The sequence below is a fragment of the Uloborus diversus genome, chromosome 5, assembly GCF_026930045.1.
Source record: "Uloborus diversus isolate 005 chromosome 5, Udiv.v.3.1, whole genome shotgun sequence".
Lineage (NCBI taxonomy): Eukaryota > Metazoa > Arthropoda > Arachnida > Araneae > Uloboridae > Uloborus > Uloborus diversus.
Window position 1 is genome coordinate 844,168 of NC_072735.1, and position 21,787 is coordinate 865,954.

The 21,787-nt window shown below is 32.9% G+C and overlaps 1 protein-coding gene across 1 annotated transcript in view; it reads left to right on the top strand.

Annotated features, from left to right (window-relative positions):
- LOC129222400 (cell adhesion molecule DSCAM-like) overlaps positions 1 to 21,787 on the top strand; it is a 105,152-nt gene that overhangs the window by 67,808 nt on the left and 15,557 nt on the right. Inside the window, 7 exon segments of the mRNA XM_054856905.1 lie at positions 2,815 to 2,940; positions 6,661 to 6,713; positions 6,715 to 6,835; positions 8,456 to 8,603; positions 11,948 to 12,096; positions 15,685 to 15,816; positions 18,153 to 18,323. Of these exon segments, the coding sequence (XP_054712880.1) occupies positions 2,815 to 2,940; positions 6,661 to 6,713; positions 6,715 to 6,835; positions 8,456 to 8,603; positions 11,948 to 12,096; positions 15,685 to 15,816; positions 18,153 to 18,323 (900 nt within the window).

A 21,787-nucleotide genomic window follows, 5' to 3' on the forward strand; every position in this document is an offset into this window, starting at 1 on the left:
AAAATCAGCATTAATTTCCACTTTTCTCACCCTCGAATGAATGTTGAGTTTTTTTTTTTTCGACCCGATCACACATGGATATTTGGCTGGAAACCTACAGACACCCGAAATATTCGTTTTGACGACCCCCAAGTTAATTACAACGAATTTTCTCGTGACGTCCGTATGTACGTATGTCAGTGAGTATGTGCCAATGTGCGTATGTATCTCGCATAACTCAAAAACGGTATGTCCTAGAAAGTTGAAATTTGGTACGTAGACTCCTAGTGAGGCCTAGTTGTGCACCCCTTCCCTTTTGGTTGCATTCGGATGCTCCTAAGGGGAACTTTTGCCCCTTTTTTTGGGGGGGGGAATCATCGTTAATTTTGATGTAAACTCAAGTGGTGTTATAATTTGTCGGACACTTGGCGATATATCGCCAGTCTTTTGGTCGCCATGTTTTGTCGCCAACTTGGCGACAAATTTGGCGATTTTTTTTTTCATTTGGTTTTAATTTGGCTACTGTTGGTGATATTTAGAGAGTAAACAACTAAATCATATTAAAATTGCCAGTAATGAGGAAATGACATTAAATTGGAGTAAAAGGAAGTCATGTGATTTACACATTAGCTCGTTTCTCTTGCTATTGAATTTTAACAAATACTCAAGGCACTAAAAACACCGTTGTTTGCTCATGCATCCCTGGATGCGAAATAAATTAGTATAAAATTTTCTGCTCATCAAAAACCATCAAGTATGTCAAGGGTTGTTCGATTTAAAGTTCGTCATATTTGACGTTAACATCATTATTTTCATCATTTTGTTTTGAGTAAAAATCTCAGTAGCGATAGCGTTAGTTTTAACAAATGTATATTGTTTTAATGTCTATCTATTTCATAAACTATAAAAAAGCCGTCACTAGTACTTTTTGTATTTATGACTCATCACTAACTTTCGACTGACTTTTGAGTTTTGCACGATATTTTTCAAGAAACGATAATCTAAGATGCAAGTCAATAAAAATTTTAAGAATCGCAACGTAAGCTTTAAACGGAAAGGATGCTATACTCTTATTGATGTAACGTTGTACTAACCAAATGTTTCTTATATCCTCCTTAAATTCAGGTTCCCATTAAATATGCTTTATTGACGTAGGGGAAAGGACTTAAACTCTGAAGAAAAAGCAGGAAAGATTTCAAGTCTTTACTTACTAATCGTCACCATCACTGCTTGTGCTAGCGCATAATTTGAGAGCAAGTACGATATTCTTCTAAGACAAGCGACTGCAGAAGAGTGGCAGAATATTCCTTTAAGTTTCCTAGCTTCAGGAAAATTAACTACAACTTTCAAAACAAGCTGAATCGACCTCTCATCCCGACATTTTCTTTCCGTCTTAATGTCATAATTCTGCGAAATAATTAGTCACTAAAAACATTTTAAACAAATAATGCCAAATAAAATATAGGGACGAAGTGTATGATTGCGTCTAGTTCTATCTTAGGGAATTGCCCGAACTTAGACGTTTTTACTGAATGCTCTTAAAATCAAGTTGAAAATTAAAAAAAAAAAAAATACATGAACTTAAGTTACATGGACCAAAGTCAAGAAACAATTGAAATTACGGTTATTTGGTCAATAATAATGTAACTACTTTGAATAGAAATCGCTGACCAGATTTTAAAAGATGCATAAAATCTTTCCCATTTGACAGTACGTCACTTCTTACGTAAGTATCTCCTGCTTTCTTTTACTTTTTACAGCTTGAAAAATCGTTATCCAAGCGTTTTAAGCATCACAATTAATTTTAAATGTTTTTGCACATGGTAATCAAAAATTTAACCTATCCCATTCATCTATAAACATCCCATTATTGGTTTTAATTATTTAGATGTAGTATTTTGCGTGTAAAAATAGCCCCTATAGAACTGTTTTATTACTTCCTTTTACAAAAAAGGAAGTATTGTATTCGCAAAAAAAATTCACTCAAAATTCGGTCTTAATTTCCATTTTCCTCACCCCCGAATTAATGTTGAATTTTTTTTTTCAACCCGATCACAGGCGGATAAATGCCTAAAAACGTATAAACATTCGAAATATCCGTTTGACATTCCCCGAGTTAATTACAACGACTTTTCTCGTGACGTCCGTATGTACGTATGTATGTATGTGCGTATGTGCGTATGTATGTCGCATAACTCAAGAATGGTATGTCCTAGAAAGTTGAAATTTGGTACGTAGACTCCTAGTGGGGTCTAGTTGTGCACCTCCCCTTTTGGTTGCTTTCGGGTGTTTTTAAGGGGGTCTTTTGCCCCTTTTTGGGGGGAAATTATTGATAATTTCACTGTATACTCAAGTGGTGTTATAATTTGACGGACACTTGGCGATATATCGCCAGTCTTTTGGTCGCCGTTTGTCGCCAACTTGGCGACAAATTTGGCGATTTTTTTTAAAAAATCTGGTTTTAATTTGGCGACTGGTGGTGATATTTAGAGAGTAAACTATTGAGTTACATTCAAATTGCCAATAACGGGAAAATGACAATAAAATTGGAGTAGAAGGGAGTCAAGTGATGCACACATCAGCTCGTTTTTCTTTTAAAATATGAGCTAGTAAAAATAACAATTACTGTTTGCTATCAAGCACCACTAATTCAGGCGATATTGATTTCAACAACCACGATCTTTCTCGTTTTTTTATTTTTATTTTTATTAATTTATTAATTAATGGATGAATTATTATTTTTTTTTTGAGAACTGTGTCTTATAACATTCAGAGAAATAAAAATGTATTTGATTCCATATCAGAAAAACATTGACCTGGATCTGATTGTTGTAGTTCCTCCATCATGGATTTCAGAGCCTAAAAACTCGTCTGCTGTGCTGGGTAATGCTGCATGGTTGGACTGCTCAGCAAATGGTTTCCCAACTCCTAGTATCATTTGGAAAAAACTCATTCATCAAGGTAAGGAAAATTTATTTATGCAGTTATCATTTGAAAAATATTTTCTTCGACAATCATTACGAGTGGTTGAAATGATAGCATTCTATTGACAAATGTCTCTATACATATTTAACCATCACCACGGTGTAATTTAAAGGAGTTATCAGTAAAACAAACCAAAATCACATATTATTGAGATTTAAAAAATAATTCAAAAAAAAAAAAAAAAACACAAATGTGTGAGCACAATTGAGTATTTAGTATGGGTTCGGTGTAGTCTCGAATTCGGTTCGGTCTCTTTGAAATTTTGATTTTATCCTTTATAGGTAGCGAGTTACAAAATGAAATAGTAAAATAATGCAATTAGATAAAACATATCCAAGAACTAAAATTAGATTTGTATTCCTTTGTGGATGATAAACACTAATTTCAATCATCCACTTTATGCATTGTATTAAAAGTGTGAAAAGATGCAGAAGCTAAATCTTTTTTTTTTTTTTTTTTTAACATTCTTGCTTGCCTTGAAAAAATATTTATTATGTTCTTAATAGTGTTAATTAATATGAAAACATAGCTTTCAGGTACGGATTATGTTAATGTTGAGTTTTGGTTATTGACGATAATTTACGGTGTGAACGAGAGAAGTTTTGGCGGCTGAGCTAAATATTGATTTGATTTTCTGTATTTCAGTCTCAGATGTTCCGTATATGTTCAGCCACAATGTATGTGTTATACTATATTATCTTGTTTACGCGTTTTTACACTTTTTGTCAAACAAACGTTTTTTCATTCATTATATTTCTAAAAACTTTAGCTGAACCGTTTAAAAAACAAGAACTGAATCGGTGGAAAACTGGTGAAGTTATGACACTTTATGTGGGAGCCACGCTCCTTTTTTTTACTAAAAAATGCATATAAGAAATGCATATAAAATGCATGAGTAAAAAAAAAAACATATAATATTTAAATTTTTAATACTAATACCATTTCAAATTAATCATAAGACCTTATTTGTGGTGAATCTGTATTAAAAAATTAATTGATTATTCAATAATGAAATTTGCAATAGTAAAACAGAAAATGTTAATTTCCTCAACACCTAATTTTCGACATAATTACAAAATTCAAACTGCTCTTTGCAAACGAATTATTATTTAAATTTGCTGAAAATTTTATGCCAAGTATTTAAGTGGTTTGTTAACATTTTGTTGTGAAAGATTTTTTTGTTTGATTAGTTTTCTGGAGTATATTTGCTATATTTTATTGAACATCTAGTTTTTGCTTTTTTTTTCTCATTATTTATCTTTACCACAAAATTTTGAAAAAGTAATTCAAACATCCTAATTTCGGTTGTTTTACGTATCATATTTAGCTAATATTTTATAAATTTGATGAATTTTCGTTTGCAAGGAGTAATACGACAAAGCGTTATAAAGTCTAAATTTAAATTTAAAAAAAATAAATTTTAAAATAATTTAATGAATTTTTCTATTTGAGTTGGTATAAGCATCATGTAACTATGCTGAAAATTTCAAAGAAATTCATTGAAAATTACTTTAAAAAAAATTGAAACCCCCGTATCTCCTTAACAACCAAAATCAATAGTAATTCAGTTCTACCAGTTTCCCTTACTGTTAATATTTACGTATAGATGCCACAAAAGAGGTCTTTCTTTAAAATATTCAAAAAAAAAAAAAAAATGCTGGCTTTGAACTAATAAGGATTGTTAGGGACAATTGTCCTAGTTATAATTATGACTTTTTGTGACTATGAATCATATTTTAAGGAAGATTTTTAGAAACCTGACTCTGTTGCGGATTTTAGGACCGGCTGTTATTTATACAGGGTGTTTTACAACTCAGATCGAATTTTTTAGGGAATTGTTGTCTTTTATTGAAATTAGAGGATAACCGATGACGTTATCCGAATAGTACTTTTTTTTCTGGGGGGGGGGGGGCTTTTTAGATTTTTGTTTTACATGCATAATGTCTGGCCATTTGGCCACTTTTTCACATAAAATTATTTATAAATAGCAGGCCATTGTCATCTTTGAAAAAACCATTGATTGATTTTTTTTTTCTGTCTGCAGACTGCTGTCTATTTTAATTATTGCATTTAATGAGTTTTTTTCCTTCATTAAAAAAAACCTTTAATTGCTATTTAACGCGTTTTGCTTGGATTTAATCAGCTAACTAATACTATTATTAATTGGATTTAATCTAATAACTAATTTCCTTTCTTTTTCTTTTTGTTGCTGGTATTTAATAATGTCGTAAGTTCACCACAATTACTTTAACATATTTACTACGTCTTGAACGAAATAGGGAAAATGCCTTTAAAATGATAAATTTGTGACATTTTTTTACCGCTTTAAAATTCCTTTTAGATTTTGCTGCATTCCTTGGAACATTTTACTACAGCTAAGGAACCGACAGGAATGCTTAATACGCGAATTTTATTCAAATAAAGAAAACTCCCGTTCGTTTCTTCCAAATTCTTAAACTTTCCCAGGTTTCTGAAGTTACTTGTTGACAGTCCCAAGCACGTACATCGTTCTGCTGGTACTTCCGTTTTTGTTATAAACTAGTGGTACCGCACGGCTTTGCCCGTAGTAGAAAATTAAAAGGTCATTTGGTTCGCCTGTATATTTACAAATAATGGATGATGAATTTCTGGTCAATGGGCTAAGTTTAATCGCTCTCTTATTCCACATCTTGACAATTTTAGTAATTTACTCGTCCGTCTTGTGATAATTTTGCTCCGGAAAATGTTCTTAAAGTTGAAATAGAAAATGAAGAAAATCGAGTTTTCGAAAAATCGCTTCGAAGTGCGCACTATCATGCTACAAACTAACCTAGTGCCTAATTTCATGAAAATCAGCCGAACGGTGTAGGCGTCTGCGCGTCACAGAGATCCAGACATCCTGACAGAGAGTCTTTGAGATTTATTATTAGTAAAGAAGTTATGAACAGTATTTCTTCCAGAAAAAAACACGTGCTTTCAATCGAACGAATTAAATGATCGCTCAAAATCCTGAAGCAATACCGAACCTTAAAATAGTTATCTTAAACTTTAAAAAAAAAAAAAAATAGAAAGAAAGAAAAGAAACAGACCTTTTTTTTTTTCGTTAAAGTTGTTATCGTTTCTGATGTCCCTTGGAGCACCCAAGGTGATGGATAACAAAGGCGTTAATCTGTTTCTGAAGCTAATATAAGCGGCTTCCGTTTGACTAAGCCCCATTTAGGTGGAAGCCCAACTTTTGCTCAGACACAAAGACAGATAGAAAAAATTCAGATTAATTACAATACAAAGAAATCAGAAGAATACCCAGGGCAGTAGGCGGGAGCCGAACACGCTCATCTCCGCCGCTTGCAAGTAGTTGCTAAGCAATGCCGCTCGGCCACAAAGCCCCCCCCCCCTCCCTTTTTTTTTCGTTATCCCTTATTATGTTTTGTACTTATGGTCCTTTTTTTGAAAGTCCATTTCTACACTACATTATGTTTTTCTCGCATGCTTGATAAAAGTATATTACACCCCCCCCCCCCCTGCTCCTTGAAGTCTGATGAATACGCTACCTGAGTCGGAAATCACAAAAAACAAAGAAATTCTCAAACGCATAAAAGGTAACATTTTATCTAAAATTAAGTGTTAGAGAAAAATATTTCAGTAATCACTGTTTAATAAATGCATTTTTATATAAAAAGAAAAATTAAAAGCACGCATATTTTTTTATATTTGCAGACGGCAGTACAGAAGACTTCACGTACGTGCATTCAAATGCGCGTGCGCATCGCTTATAGTAACGGAACATTGTATATATCTGATATTGAAGAAAGCGATGGAGGCCCTTACCTATGTCAAGCTAATAATGGAATAGCAGCAGGTCTCAGTAAAGTTATATGGCTTCAGGTTTTAGGTATGTTCAAAGTCTTTTCTTTTAAACAAAAACATATTGCAAAAAAAAAAAAAGAAAAAACTTGTTTTGGAAAGCAAGCATACTGTTCTTAAAATTGTATCCCCCCATTTTCGCCGACACGAATACCCCCCCCCCCCCCGTTTTTCAGTTCAATCATAATTTTTGATATATTATGGGGGGGGGGGGGAATTCGAAATGTTGGCGAAACTGGGGATAAAACCCTCAAAATATATTGGATAATATTAAATATAACATTTCTCCGAATATTTCATAACCGACATTGTTTCATTTGACTAACAGGGACAAAAAAGAGAAACTTAATAAATTTTTCATCCATAATAAAACGAAACAACTGCATACCAGGTAAGCTTTAAACTTAATAATAAGACATGTTCTTGTAAGAAGAGGTTTTTATATAAAATTGATGACTAAGTATAACAAATAAAATTTTACAGAACGTTTCCACAACTTGATATAATATGAAAACGTATGCTTATTTTGGGTTACTATGGAGAAATCTCATAAAAAGATTGAAAAATTGGTAGTTTTCTTAGAGGGAATACTGCTGCTTATATGGAATTCAAGATGTTATTCTCAATAAATGTTTACTCTAGCTAATAAAATATTTGAATTCGTTCCACCGATTTATTGTATAGAAATATAAATATTTGTAGTTTTCCAGGTAAAAGAATGTGTCCACGCATATTTTATAAGTAAAATTTTGAAAATCATAAGTCAAACTTTTTTTATGATATGATTACTAAGATTTTCACATTTTTTAAAATTCTAAACTGTAATTCAGTTCCTATAATCAGGTGTAATAATCGTAATTAAAACAAATATTACTTAAAAAATTTCAGGTTTAGTTTACATCTGTTTGTAAAGAGGGTACTTATTTAAAAAAGAAAGACGTAGACAGAGAGAGAGAAGGTAAAGAAAAATATAGCAATTAATCAAATACTTTTTTTTTCTCCTGCGATTCCTTTTTTCTTTTTCCTTTTTTTCTTTCTTTTGTTTGTAAAGGTAATGCCAGAAATGTCATCCTATGAATCAAAGATTTGGTATTTGCTCTTTAAATGCTTGCTAGAAAAATATCGCTAAAACCGTAATAGGGGAGAATAAATTTTAAACTCTAATAATATTTAAACATAATGATTTGCTTTTCATTCCTTTTTTTAAAGCTGTTTTTTTTTTTTTTTGTACACCTAATTTATTTAAATTTTCGTTTTATTCTTATTATTTTTTAAATGAACATAATTTCTCATCCCCGTTTTGTCTTGCCCCATTTTGCTTCAGAATTACTAAATTCTAGAAGCGTTATGCTATAATGTCATCCTGTAAGTCATTTATGATCGGATAGCTGATTTTTTTTTCTCTAGGGGATGTCTATTGATTTTTTTTCTTCAATAATAATGGATGCAGTTATGCTGTTCTAAATTAGTACTTATTACGCATTATTACAAGTACTTTTTTAACAAGTCGCAACAGAAATTTTGTGTTTGTGTGAGTTTTACTTTCATAGTAGTGTTTCTATGACTACGTTTTCAAAAATTAAACTCTTATAGCTTACTGAATCACACTTTTATTTTCACTAAAAAAAATCTTTGTTTTTACTTTCAGTTCCTCCGAAATTTGTAGAGCCACATCAAACAAAAATTGTAGCTGAACATTTCAACGCCACACTGAGGTGCACAGCCATCGGTCACACGCCGATTGTTATAACGTGGCATAAGAATAAGTCTTTGATTGAGATAAGCAAGCGAGGAAGGTAAGCAATGTATGTGTCTAGACATGATTCCCAGTGAATTTCATCATGTTGTACTTTGGGTTTAAATGAACTCTTAATCTGGTTTCAAGCAGAAAGATGTATTCGAGTGTTTCAAATCATATAGTACGCGTATTCTTCCATTTTACACTCGGAATAATATAAAAGCTTGTCTAAAACTGCTTCTTCTCCAGAAGACCAAACATTATTTTAAAACTGAATTTGCTTTTAATTTGTTTTACACATTTTACGAGCACTTCGCCTGCGCAAGTTGATGGACTAACCACGTCAAAATAAAGATAACTTGTTAAAAAAATTATTTACATTAGCTTAATGAAAAACTCTAAGGTGAAAAGAAATTTTCACCTTATAACATTATTAAATATTCAAAACTAGTTTTTTTTTTTTTCCGTTCGCATGCATGTAGGTTTAGACAGATAAGATAAGATTTATTAACAAAACACACATACATAACAGTAAGTAAAATAAAATAAAGTTAAAACATACAAATTATAAAACGTAAATTACAAAGGTCAATAACAAAACATTAAGAAATTCTTGATTATAGTTCAACATAAGTTAGTAGTAAATTCAACACTAAAGAGCGCCAAAAGCACTGTCCGCAGTGTTATTTAATCGGTTTAATATGGAGTACAAACATAAATATGTGTTAAACAGTATAATATTTACAAATTAATTTTACACAAGTAATAAATATTTCACACAGAACAATAATTCGACTGTTTGACTACAGAAAAAAAAAACACACACACACAATAACTCTCATTGAAACTTTTTATATTGTAAAAAATATAATACAAAGCTCCCCCCCCCCCCGGTTGACAAGTCAGTATATTTTATCAGATAAGAATTATTGATAGAATGTCGTTATTTTGTATATATTCATTGACCCCTTGTTTATATTTTTTTGAAGTTCTTCTCATTCCTAACATCTACCGTTATTTCATTAAACAGCCGTGGTTCCAAGAAAAAGAATTGCTTTTTAATAATCTTTTTATTTGGTTTTATAACTTTATATTGTTTATCTGAAATTCGAGTATTATATTGTTTGTCATTAATTTCAAACCAGTTATTGTTGTTATGTAAAAAATTTCCGTATGTAATTTGGTAACTTCCGTTTTGCGAAAGAAGAGAGCTTTATCATTTCACCAAAACAAAGGATTTTCCGAAACACTCACTAAGAAAAAGAAAAATACTCTCTAAAATTCCCTATTACAATAAGGTCATAAATTTCAGATAATCTTTGTTAGAAAATGTGTTACAGTTTTCAAATAACGTAAAACAGTATCTGTAAAAATATCTATCAGGATCAGGAAAGTAATTACACTCCTCCACTTCTCTCCCACCCCTTTGGAATCAGAAAAAAAAAATAACGTAAACATCTATTTTTCTAACCCCAACAGTATTGGAACAAAAGCTTCAAAAAATTCCCTTTGGAATAAGATCATCCACAAGTCATCATTAGAATATAGACGTTAATCCCTCAACATTCACATCAGCATACGCAGCTCTGAAATAACGTTAACAGTACATCCCCAAGTCCCCATAAAATTAAACTTAACAGTAAATGTCAATGGATTCAAAACTCTGCGATTTTATATGTCTTGCTATTAACGGACAGTTCATTTGGAAATGTGCGTAGTTATAGAATTACGATTATATTTTAAAATTGTATTTCTGACAATTTTATACTTCTAATGACAGATTCTCCCCTACTTCTAAAAAAAAAAGAAAAGAAAATTAATTTGAATTCTGAAATTTTGAATCCAAGTTATGTTTTTCGCAATCACAAACTGCAACAGGACCGTACTCATTGGAGTTATTGTTTCTAGAAACGGCTCCTGTCCCCCCAAACCTGCCCCTCTTCCTGGGCGGTTACGTGTGCATAGTTGTGTGTGTGTGTGTAGGCTTGTGTGTATGCATAGACCTGTGTGTGTATGCACGTAGGCGTGTGTGAGTGTATGTGTGTGAAGTCTTGTGTGTGCATGTGTGTGAGTGTGTGAGCGTGCGTGTGTGTAGGACATAGACGCCTCCGATCAGGAGAAGCGGATAGCTTGGGACCGGAGCAGCCGCGCCTGCAGCGGCGGGCGGTGGTGCTGCAGAGGCCCCTGGTCCAAGCTGAAAAAGGAACCGGACGCCAAAAACAGTCAAGTGAGGACAATAAGCAATCGCGATTGCTCAAAAAAAAAAAAAAAAAAAAAAATACTACCCAATGTCTATGAATGAAAAAAAAAATTAATTAATTTTAAACATTTATATATAATACAAGAAGGTTGCGGTTGTAATTGTTATATTTTTTGTTATTTAAGACCATTTTCTGACTTGTATGACGTGGTGTGATTTTACATGCATGCGTAACTTATTCGTTAATCTCTTAGCATAAATATTATGGTGGTCCAAAAATCAATTTCTTCATTTCGGAATCGCTTTACCTCTCAAAAGTTTAAGTTTGGTACCCTCAATTGGGAAAAAAATAATAAACAATTCTAAGTTGACACCTTCAGCTCGCGCATGAGTCTTAAAAAAATACGTAAAAAAATAATTTTCGGGAAAAAATAATTTAAAAAAAATCTAAATAGAACAGCCATAAATTTTCAGTAAGTAGTTTAGTTTAAACCTAAAAAGTATTTTATTGCTCTTATATGAGATCTTAAGTTCGCGCGTACGCCTTATATTGAGGATTAGACTTTAGCCCAATTTAAGGCAAACGAAAGATCTTATGCAAATGCTCTTAAATATTTTTTTTAGGTTCAAAGTACGTTACATACTGACAAATTACGGCTGTTGCGTTACAAAAATATGAAAAACTAATTTTACTTTATTTATTTATTTTTTTTATTCATTTCTTTTGTTTTTTTTTTTTTTTTTTTTTGAAAAAATCAATTTTTAGCATATTTTTTTTCAAATTTTCAGTCTTATGCGCAAACTGAAAATGTCAACTTAGATTTTTTTTTTATTATTTTTCCCTAATTGAGGGTACATAATTACATATTTTCGGATTTAAAGCGATTCCAAAATAAAGAAAACCTAATAAATAACCCTAATAAATATGTCAATTTACGCGAACCAAAACGACCCTTTTTCACAAATATTTTCTGTTAATTAACGTTCTGAGAGCTTAGCTTCATTTTTGAGCAGATAACATTCTAGCTCTTTTATGTAACTGTTGTGATGAATCTGTATATACGTATATAACGGTCAAACACTAATAAAACTCAAAGGTCAATTTATGAGTGTATATTTATTTTCTAAATTACTCATTTTTCTGTTTGTCTTTTTCTTTTTTTTCGCATAATACTAGTGTATACTTTTTATTTTGAATGCAGATTTTCTATAAGAGACATAGCTGATTCTCAACAAACAATGTCAGAACTGAATATAATTAAAACACAGCGAAACGATTCAGGAGTCTATAACTGTCTAGCTGTGAGCGACATTGGAACTGCTGAGGCCTCAATAGAATACATAGTTCAAGGTAAAAAAAAAATTCTACTTTACGACGATTTATTTAATTTTTTTAATTGAGAACATTTGATGATCGGAAGAAATGCTAAAAAAACTTATAAGGAATATACCTATGATGAAAATTGTAGAAAGAATTTTTTTTTTTTTTTGTATTCATTAAACGCAAAAAGCCACCAGAAACATAATGAGTACAAAAAAATAGAAAAAAAAGGGGATTGTTGAATAGCTTTAATGGTAAACGCTAGTATATTTCAAGTTGAAAAATATGACATACATTAAAAAATCACTTGCACGTTTCCGCACAATCTGCTTAAGTTTAAGGCGATTTTTGAACGTGGTTTTAGTCTTAGTCCTACGCGGTCTAGTGGAATTTCTATTTTCAGGCGGAGGGGAAGGGGGATGCACTGAATCATTTGGGGGCGACTTGTTTTGGGGAGGGAAGTACCCTTAGCTAGAGTGTCTGAATATTCAGACATGCAATAGAGATAAGCTTTCAGCAATCTCGATACTTCCAGCAACATTATTCTTATAATAGAGGTAAAATCTGCGGTGCCCAAACTGGCGGCAATGGGGGGGGGGATGCATCATAACCCTGAGTGCGCAGTTGAATTTATAATTGCGATTTTCGTAAGGGACTTTAATCCCATTCTTGCGGAGGGTCTTTCTATTGGGGGAGGGGGCAACTTTTATGAGATTGATTGGGAGATTTGGTTCAAGAATCTTGTCAGCATGTTGCAGTATTTGGGTTTCGAGTTTCTTTCTTAAATTCGAATACGCTAAAAAAATTGGAATAGCGTAAAATTCTCCGAACCGGCTCAAAGGAAACTGTGAGTCACTGTAAATATGTTTCATTATCAGTACTATGGGGGGGGGGGGGGCAGAACGCTAAGCGTAGGTCTAACCAGACGTTGTCTCATGCTCATTTGAATTGCTCTTGCAACTGCTTTTAACAGCAGAATAATGTAAAAGAATTTTCCTCCGATCAGTACTGTACTAATGATTTTTAATTAGTACAAAAATGTGTTATTTTACTGAAGCTATTCAGGTTTGTTGTCGTAAAAACTGTTTGTACAGAAATGTCTTGTTCGCTTGTACCTTTGACTTGCTCTAATTCGATACGCTAATAAACACTCTACCCTTAATAAGGGAGAAGACAACAGGGAAGTTGTCATGTTTAACAAGAGATTAACAGCTTAACTTCGGCTTTTTGCAAAGCTCAAATCAATTTTTTTTCCTATTCAGAATCAGATCAAAATTGGGATGAAAAAAATAAAACAGATGAACTGGAGAAAAAAATAAAATCTAGTTGTAATTTGGCGACATCGTTAAAGAGTTACTAGTACGACTAAGGGTTTTAAAGCAACGCTTCTAAAAAATTTAACAATGAATGTATAATTTTGGATTTATATCTGATTTGTAAGTAAAACATAGGAAAAGGGATAATCTATTTGAAAATGCGTATCATGCTTGAAAGGCAAATGTTACCATGACCAAATTGACTATGCAATTTTGAATTAGAAATTCCTCCAGAATCAAACAAGCATGACTTCCCATGTAAAAACAATTAGTTTGTAAAAATATACTTTTTTTAAATCTCTCCCTTATTCTGTGCTGTTCTTTACTTCAAAGTGTCACGAAGTTAAAATAGCTATCCCAAAAATACTAAATTATATTTCATCTAAAAGAAATTAGAATAAACGTATTTTCTCAAACTGATGGGAGTTTCTTTTTCTCTAAGTTCTAAATATCAATATGTTCAATATACCAATTTTAAACTTGATAGTACTTTTTTCACTATTCAGAAAAAGGTACTAAATTACTTCAAAAATTCCTCCAAAAATTTATAGTTCTACAACTTTATTCATAAAGTAAGTAAGAAAAATGAAACATCCAGTGACCGTTTCAGAGGGCCTAAGGATAATGCCACTGGGAAACTTGAAAGCTTAAAGCCGCCAGGGACTTGAGTTCCAATTCCAGCATTACTCCTCTTCCAAACCCGACCAATGAGTTTGGTCCTCCCTAATACTCGGTTGGCTTTTTCTTTGTTAGCCCGTAAAACCGTGTGAGATTAGCCGCGTTCACAACTTACTTTTCGACCCGGTAAATCCCCGCTCTGACTCCGCAAAAAAACCGATTAAAAAATTCCAGGTTTCCATGTAAAAGGAGGTTCTCCCATTATACCAGAGAAAGCGGTTTTTACCCAGCATCCTTAGCGGCTAGTAGACGAACTTGTTTCGCGTAATGCATTCCGGGTAAAAACACCGCTTTCGCTCCAGAAGCTAGCAGGAGGAGAAAGATTCCACATAAAGCCCGCTAATAACCGGAATGCGGTGAAAAGCAGGTTTTTTCCGGGGTCGAAAGTATCCATGGAAACGGCACTATAGAGAGGTGAAGCAAGTGGTATATCGCACAAGAAGTTTTGGAATTTTTTTTTTACACCGCTTTTTAAAAACAATTCGAAAATTTGGCATCAAAGAGCACTTATTTAGTATATAAACTTGTGCTCGTTGAACAGAGGTCAAATCTAAATGCAATGAACTCAATATAGCCAATTTTCACGGAAGTAATGTGATCGTTCGATAACATAATTCCACAGCTTTGAAAGTTGGCCATCTTGTTAACCCCTTCAGACCTTGTGTCCGGTATACCGGACATACACTTTAAACAGCTGCTAATCATTCAAAATTTGATTAAGTTACTTGATTTTTTTTTGCAGTTGACTCTTTACATTCTGCTTATTATAATCTGTGAAATATTTTTTCGTTTTGGGATTGACAACACTGACATATAAAGTGGCTCATTTTTCCAACCATGGATTCTCGTCCATAAAGCTAGGTTTTGTTCCTGATTTTTTAAAAACTATATACAGTCGAACCCGCTGAATGGAATAGCCATTTTGCCACGAAAAAATATTCTATTAAGCGGGATATTCCATTAACCGGGATCAAAATAGCACATTACATTGGTTTGGTACATTGAAAATGTATTACAATAAGCGGGATATTCTATTAACCGATATTCTAATAAGCGGGCTCGACTGTAATTTTTAATTAATCATTTTAAACGCGTATATTATGTTTTATTATTGTTTAAACAACATTTTATAATGAAGTTTGTTTCATATTTAATCTTTTTTTATATGAAATATTAATTTCTAAAGTATAAGTCCGGAATATTGGACGTGCCATATCCTTTTTGATTTTTCTCCTACAAACCTGAAAGTTTGTCTATAAGATACCCTTTACCTATTATAGTATTCTGTGTACCAAATATAAACATTTTTTGTGAAGTATTTCATAATTCCGACTGAAGGGGTTAAATAAGCACTTTCATGCACAAATTAAAAATAAAAAACATTTTACTATAACGTCCAATTTCGAACTATTTTTGGAAACCGGTGTACAAAAAATTCCAGATTTATCTGCCGAACATAGCACTTGCTTTAGCTTTCTATATCTCATTGTTTTGCTGTTATATCAATTGAAATTAGATGATTCTTTTTTCAAACACTCGGCAGCAATATTACTCTTCATTTTATAATCAAGCATAATATCATGTTATTTTAGCTTTTATTTATTAATTTCAATAACAATCTTAGGCAAGCCCGATCCACCAAGTAATATCAGAGTTGTGAACACAACCAGTCGATCTGTAAGTGTCCAGTGGGAATTTAGCCACAATGGGAATAACCCAATTAAGAGAAGTATTGTGCAATACCAAAACATATCCGGTAAGCAAAATATAAGTTTTACTTATGTCAAATGTGTATGGATTTCATGTTGTTTAGTTTGGTGTATTATAATGCTTTTTAATCTTTTATTTACTTTTGTTTCTGAAGGTTACATTCATACATGATAGTTGTATAGACAACTATCATGTATGAATGACCATTTTCAAACGAAATTCAATAGTGTAATATTACGAAGTTTTTACTTGTATTAAAAAGGTGTATTCTAATTAGTTTCAAATTTCTTCTTGCGTTTTTTTTTTTTTTTTTTTTTAATTTTTTTTTATAAGTAGTGCTGAAAAATGTTTTTAGCAAAATTTATTCACAAAAAGAGCTATTTTTGTTTAAACTATCGATATTTTCTAATAATATCATTTTATTCAATCGAGACCACGTTTAACTAGAAAGACCTTTGTTTTCACATACGTAAGTCATAGATAAATAGTTCCTACCGAAAATAAACTTTAAAATTAGATGAAGAACAAAATAATAAATATTTGACGGAAAGATTGACATTGAGAAAAAAAAAAAAATAGACCTTGTTAAATATTATACAGTTCCAAGGTCCCGACGTACATATTTCGAAAAATCACGAACATGAAAGAGTTCCGGATAAACCGGAGATTGACATAACCGAGGGCCGGATAAATGACGTACTAATGCAATCCTAAAATTCAAATACGAAAAGGCTTACGTTCAAAACTTATGGAAATATCTGGATTCAAATTCTGACAAATAGAGTATTAAACGTGCAGAAAAGGAGTTCAGAACTTATCTCAATTTTCGAAAACATAGATCATGGCGTGCTGTCGAAGTATAAAAGTCTGAAAGACTCTAAACCTCAAAATTTAACATTACTGCAACCAACTTCAGTCAATATTCTCCGAGATATGACACGTGGCATTTAATAAGCACTTATAGCACCACTCTTATTCACTGACATAATTTCAATGGCCCTTCGACTGTATGTAATGCTTTTATATTTCAAAAGCACGTAACGATCTATGTTTTCTAATAGAGAGATAAGTTTCCGTGTCCTTTTCTGCCCATTTCCGACTCCATGAGTTAGAATTTCGAAACCGGATATTTCCATAAAATTTGAACGCAAACTTTTCGCATTTGTATTTTAGTATTGCACTAGTACGTCATTTGAACAGCCCCCGTTTATCTGGATCTCCGGTTTATCCGGATCAAATTTGTGGAGTTAAACAAAATTATATGTCTTAAACAATAATTTTAAATTATGATTGCAAGCATGGAACTATAAATGCGCCAAATATTCGGCTTTTGTTTTGATTGAATGTAGAAGTCCTAAATAGAACGTACAACAAATTATAGCATTAACTTAACTAATAATCTGGCAATCTGGCGTACTTTAGATCTTCAAACCGACACCACTACAGCTGAACTAAATGATAAATTGTATTCCAAAACATTGTTTCTTTCTGCAATAAAATATAAGTCTGCTCATTTAGGATTGTGTTTTCTTTATTATCCAGATTATTCAGATTGCCTTTTGTCCTAAAAAGTCCAGATAAAAGAATTTGTCTTTTAATCTTTTTTATGAGGATGGTTTTCTTAAATATGATTAAAGGGCACATGAAGATCAGGGGCGGATCCAGAAATGTTTGTAAGGGGGATCAAGTTTCAATGGTCAACGTTATACCTCAACATAAAAATTTTGTATCAGTTAAACAGAAGTGCCTCCCCCCCCGCCCCCTAGAGGGATGGCGCACCACCTGATATGCTATGGAGTATCCCCTCTCCACAAATGAGATCAAAACCCTTTGAAATGAACCCACGCTCTCCCCTAAACTTTTCAATGGCGCTACCAGTGTCATGGATCATATTCCCTCAAATTTTCATCAAAAGTCATATTTCTTTAGGTAAATAAGCTGGACATGTTGCCGTAAGCTTTGAATACATTGTTCTTTTGAAAATGAACAAAAATATCAAAATAGAAAACAAACCAGTAAACAAACCCAGTCAATCTTTAGAATTAAGACGCGCTAAGAGAATATATCTTAAACAACGAGGCAAAAAAAAAAAAAAAAAAAAGAAAAAAAAAAGGTTTAAGATTGGTTCCACGTGCTTTTTTTTTCGAATCTAAAATATTGAAATTTGATAACTATCATAAAATTCATGCCACAGGGGGGTCAGCCGACCCTTTGACCCTCCCCTGAATCCGCCCTTGATGAAGATCGTGTAAAAAGTGACACTTTGTTTTTGTTCACTTTTTTATTTCCTTTCATGATATAATGTATGATGTACTTTTAACTATACATCGTGCACGAAATTTTATTTTGATACTTTGTTCACATGCTGCCCCCCGATTTCAGGTACCACTTGGAGCAATCAGACCTCCCAATTGCTTGTTCCCGGACCAGAAAGGACAGCAACCGTTCCATCACTTTCACCCATTACCGTCTACTCCATTCGCATCATAACTGAGAACGCGCTGGGCCGCAGTAGACCTAGTGAAGTTATTAACGTCACTACATTGGAGGAAGGTAATTAGTTAACTCTGCGTATTAATGATGTGACAGAGCACGGACGAAACCGTTTAATCATTGTTTCAGATCGATTTGTGTCACGGAAACGGAAATCAATTTGCTTGTATTTGGGGAGTGTTTTAATTTGAGCAATTTTGCTGCGGTACTTTTACAAAGGATAATAAAGCTCTGTATTTTTATTTTTCAAAAAAAAAGAAAAAAATACAATTAAAAAAATAATAATAATTTGAATTTTGACACCTTGAATTCAAATTATGGTTTTCGCAATCACGAGTGTATGTGTGTATGTAGGCGTGTGTGCTTGTGCGTGGTTTCTATGTGTATGTGCGTGCAGGCATGAGTGTGTAGGTAGTTGTGTGTATGATTGTTTGTGTGCGTGGAGGCGGGGTATGTGCATGTGTGTGTAGGCATATGTGTTTGTTTCTGTGTGCATGCATGAATATGTGGGTAGTTGTGTGTCCGAGTGTGTGTTTGTGTGTTTATGTGTTTGTGTGTGTATGTGTAGGTGTATGTATGTATGCGTGTGTGTATGTGTTTGTTTGTGTGTATGTGTAGGTGTCTATATGTATGCGTGTGTGTATGTGTTTGTGTGTGTGTATGTGTGTAGGTGTATGTATTTGTGTGTGTGTGTAGTTGTGTATGTATGCGCGTGTGCGTAGGATATTGACGCAACCTGGAGACGGTTTTCGCTAGAGGAGCAGCATGGTGAGGAGCCGGTCGACGGTGATGGTGCGGAGGGTGCTGGTGGGAAAATAAAATGATAGCACATCAAAACAGTCAAGTGAAAGAAATAAGCAATCGTGATTGCTCAAAAAAAAAAAAAAAAAACTTGTGTATTGAAGGTTTTTAATTAGACATAGGGTAGAAAACTACATCTTTCGCGACTGTAAAAGGTAAATTACGGGTGAATTGGCCTGTATCACACAGGTATGTTTTTCGCCCTAACTCTTTTCCTGTTTCACAAAAGTATAATTTAATGCTGTTAATATTTTCTAATATTGACTTAGAAAATGACTCTGAAACAGAGCAGCCTGACGTACACATATGTAACATTTGCGCATGAAAGTTTGAAATACGGAAGCAGGCAACGGGCATTAATAATATTAAGCAAACATTATAAAAGTAATATTTACAATATAACAAAATTTCATAACATTGAAACACGCACAACATTTAGAAAATGATCCACCTCCTTCGAGATTTGCAGCGTTCGTAGGCTCAACCAAGTTGGCTTTCCATATGGGCTTTTTTTCATGTTTTCTAACTGTGTATTTTTAATTGTTAACGCGTAGTTTCTGATCATTTCCCTCCAATCTCACCGCAACCTAAAACACAGGGTTAAGTCATTAGTAGCAATGCACTAAAAATCGAAAATGTTTTTACCAAACGAAATATTAGTGCCATATAAACGCCTAATTATGCTGGTCGGAGTCAAAACTATTTACCCATTGTTTTTCGAAAATATAGCAATTACAAGTGTGTATATAATAAACAAAGACATGCTGTTTCTATTCCCAAACTTGTTCAAAAAATATACTTAGACTTAAGCCGGAAGAAACACGCGATTATAAATAAAACCTTCTCAAAAACAAATTCAACACTGGTCAGAAAACCGATATAACCCCTAAGACTCTCCCTTAGCTTTTTAAAATAATAAAAAATATATAAATAAAAATAATTGTATTTCAAATCAACTAAAAGCAGATTTAAAAAAAAAAAGAAACATTTTAACTACAAAATTAATTTTAAGGACTTCAGTGGTTTTTTGTTAAAGACAAGTTTACTAAAATAATGAACTAATAAGTACTTCAGAGATAAAGTAAGAAATAACAACATCAAAAAGCACAAATTGTAGATTACTGCAGACACGTGTTTCGGCGTTATAAGGAACACCTTTATCAATGCAAAAAGTAGTATGTTTATGGATGAAAAGACATCCGCCAAAAGCCAAGAGCTAGATAAGCAAACAGCTTAAAAGATAAAAATAGCGGATTTACCAAACACATCAGAATCAACATCATCAGATCCTGACTTTTGGAAATCTTTCCATATTTTGAGGAACAGTTCTAACTTAGTTAATGATCTTAAAGCAGTTCCATATTTTTCCAATGTATGGCTCCCATATCTTTAACACTGTCCTTTCCCCATCCATTTTTTTCTATTTGCATACTTTTTTGTATTGTTTTCATTTTAATGTATCTTGCTTTGTTTATTTTTAACTTTTTTGTCATGGGTTGACACCCTCCCTCCTCTTTTCTTTTATTTATCTTTATTTTTTCCTTTTCCGAAAAAATTGTGTTTTTGTTTATTTCATTTCGCGATGTTTTATCTTCCATTCAACTTTTCCATTTTTGCGGTTCACGGTTAATGGCATTTTCTTTTTGTTTAACTTTGGCTTAATCTCTGTCCAATTGAATCCTCTCTTTCGGCTTTACTGTGCCTGTGAGAGCCCTTTGTTTGCATTCCTATTGGTTCTTTATGAGTTCATAATTTTCTCATTGGTGTTTGATTAATCCGCTATTTTTATCTTTTGAGCTGTTTGCTTATCTATCTTTTAGCTTCTGTCGGAGGTCTTTACATCTATAAGCTTATTACTTTTTGCATTGATAAAGGCGTTCCTTGTAACATCGAAACGCGTGTCTGCAGTAATTTGCAATTTGTGCTTTTTGGCGTTGTTATTTCTTACTTTACTTATCAGCACAAAGATATTTACTTATATTACTTCAGAAATAGTTATATCAATTGCCCTTGCATTTTATATAATAGCATGAATGCAGCATTTATAATATCTGAGTTTTGTTTTGAAATGCCAAATGCTCTTGGAAGTGATATGTATTGCATGCATTTCCCAAGAAGTTCGTCTAAGACATCCATAGAACGCAGTTTCATTCCTACTAGTGGTCAGCAGTATGAAAGAAATAAAGAGTTGTTTCAACGAAATATGTTACGGGGCTGAAGTTTAGCACTGAAAACAGGACAAGCGGTCATTGTTTTAAGCTATTTAAATCTCAGACTAACATGGATATTAGGAAAAAATGTTATTTTAGCAGAATAGTGGAACCTTGGAACAGCTTACTGGAAGAGGTGGTAATGAGCAAGGGAGTAGACAGTTTTAAGAGGGCCATTGATCTTCACTGGCGATTGTAAATTGACTAGGACCAGTCTAGCTGGGCCCAGAGCCTGTTGCTGGTCGTCACTTTTGTATTTGTATTTGTATTTGTATACGCTTAGGTCCGGACATTGGTCGGGAACTTATAACTTGCTCCGTTAAGGGGTTACAGTACCTCAAAAATGATGAAACGATCAAAAAAAAATTTATTGTTTATTTCAAAACTAAAAACTATTCTGAACATAGGGGAAAAGTTTCATTGCTTTAGTTCAAATATTTAAAAAGTTATGCGTGGTTTTAGGCCATGTTCGCTATGTGTTCTTTTGCAAAAGAAAAACTTTAAATTCATTTT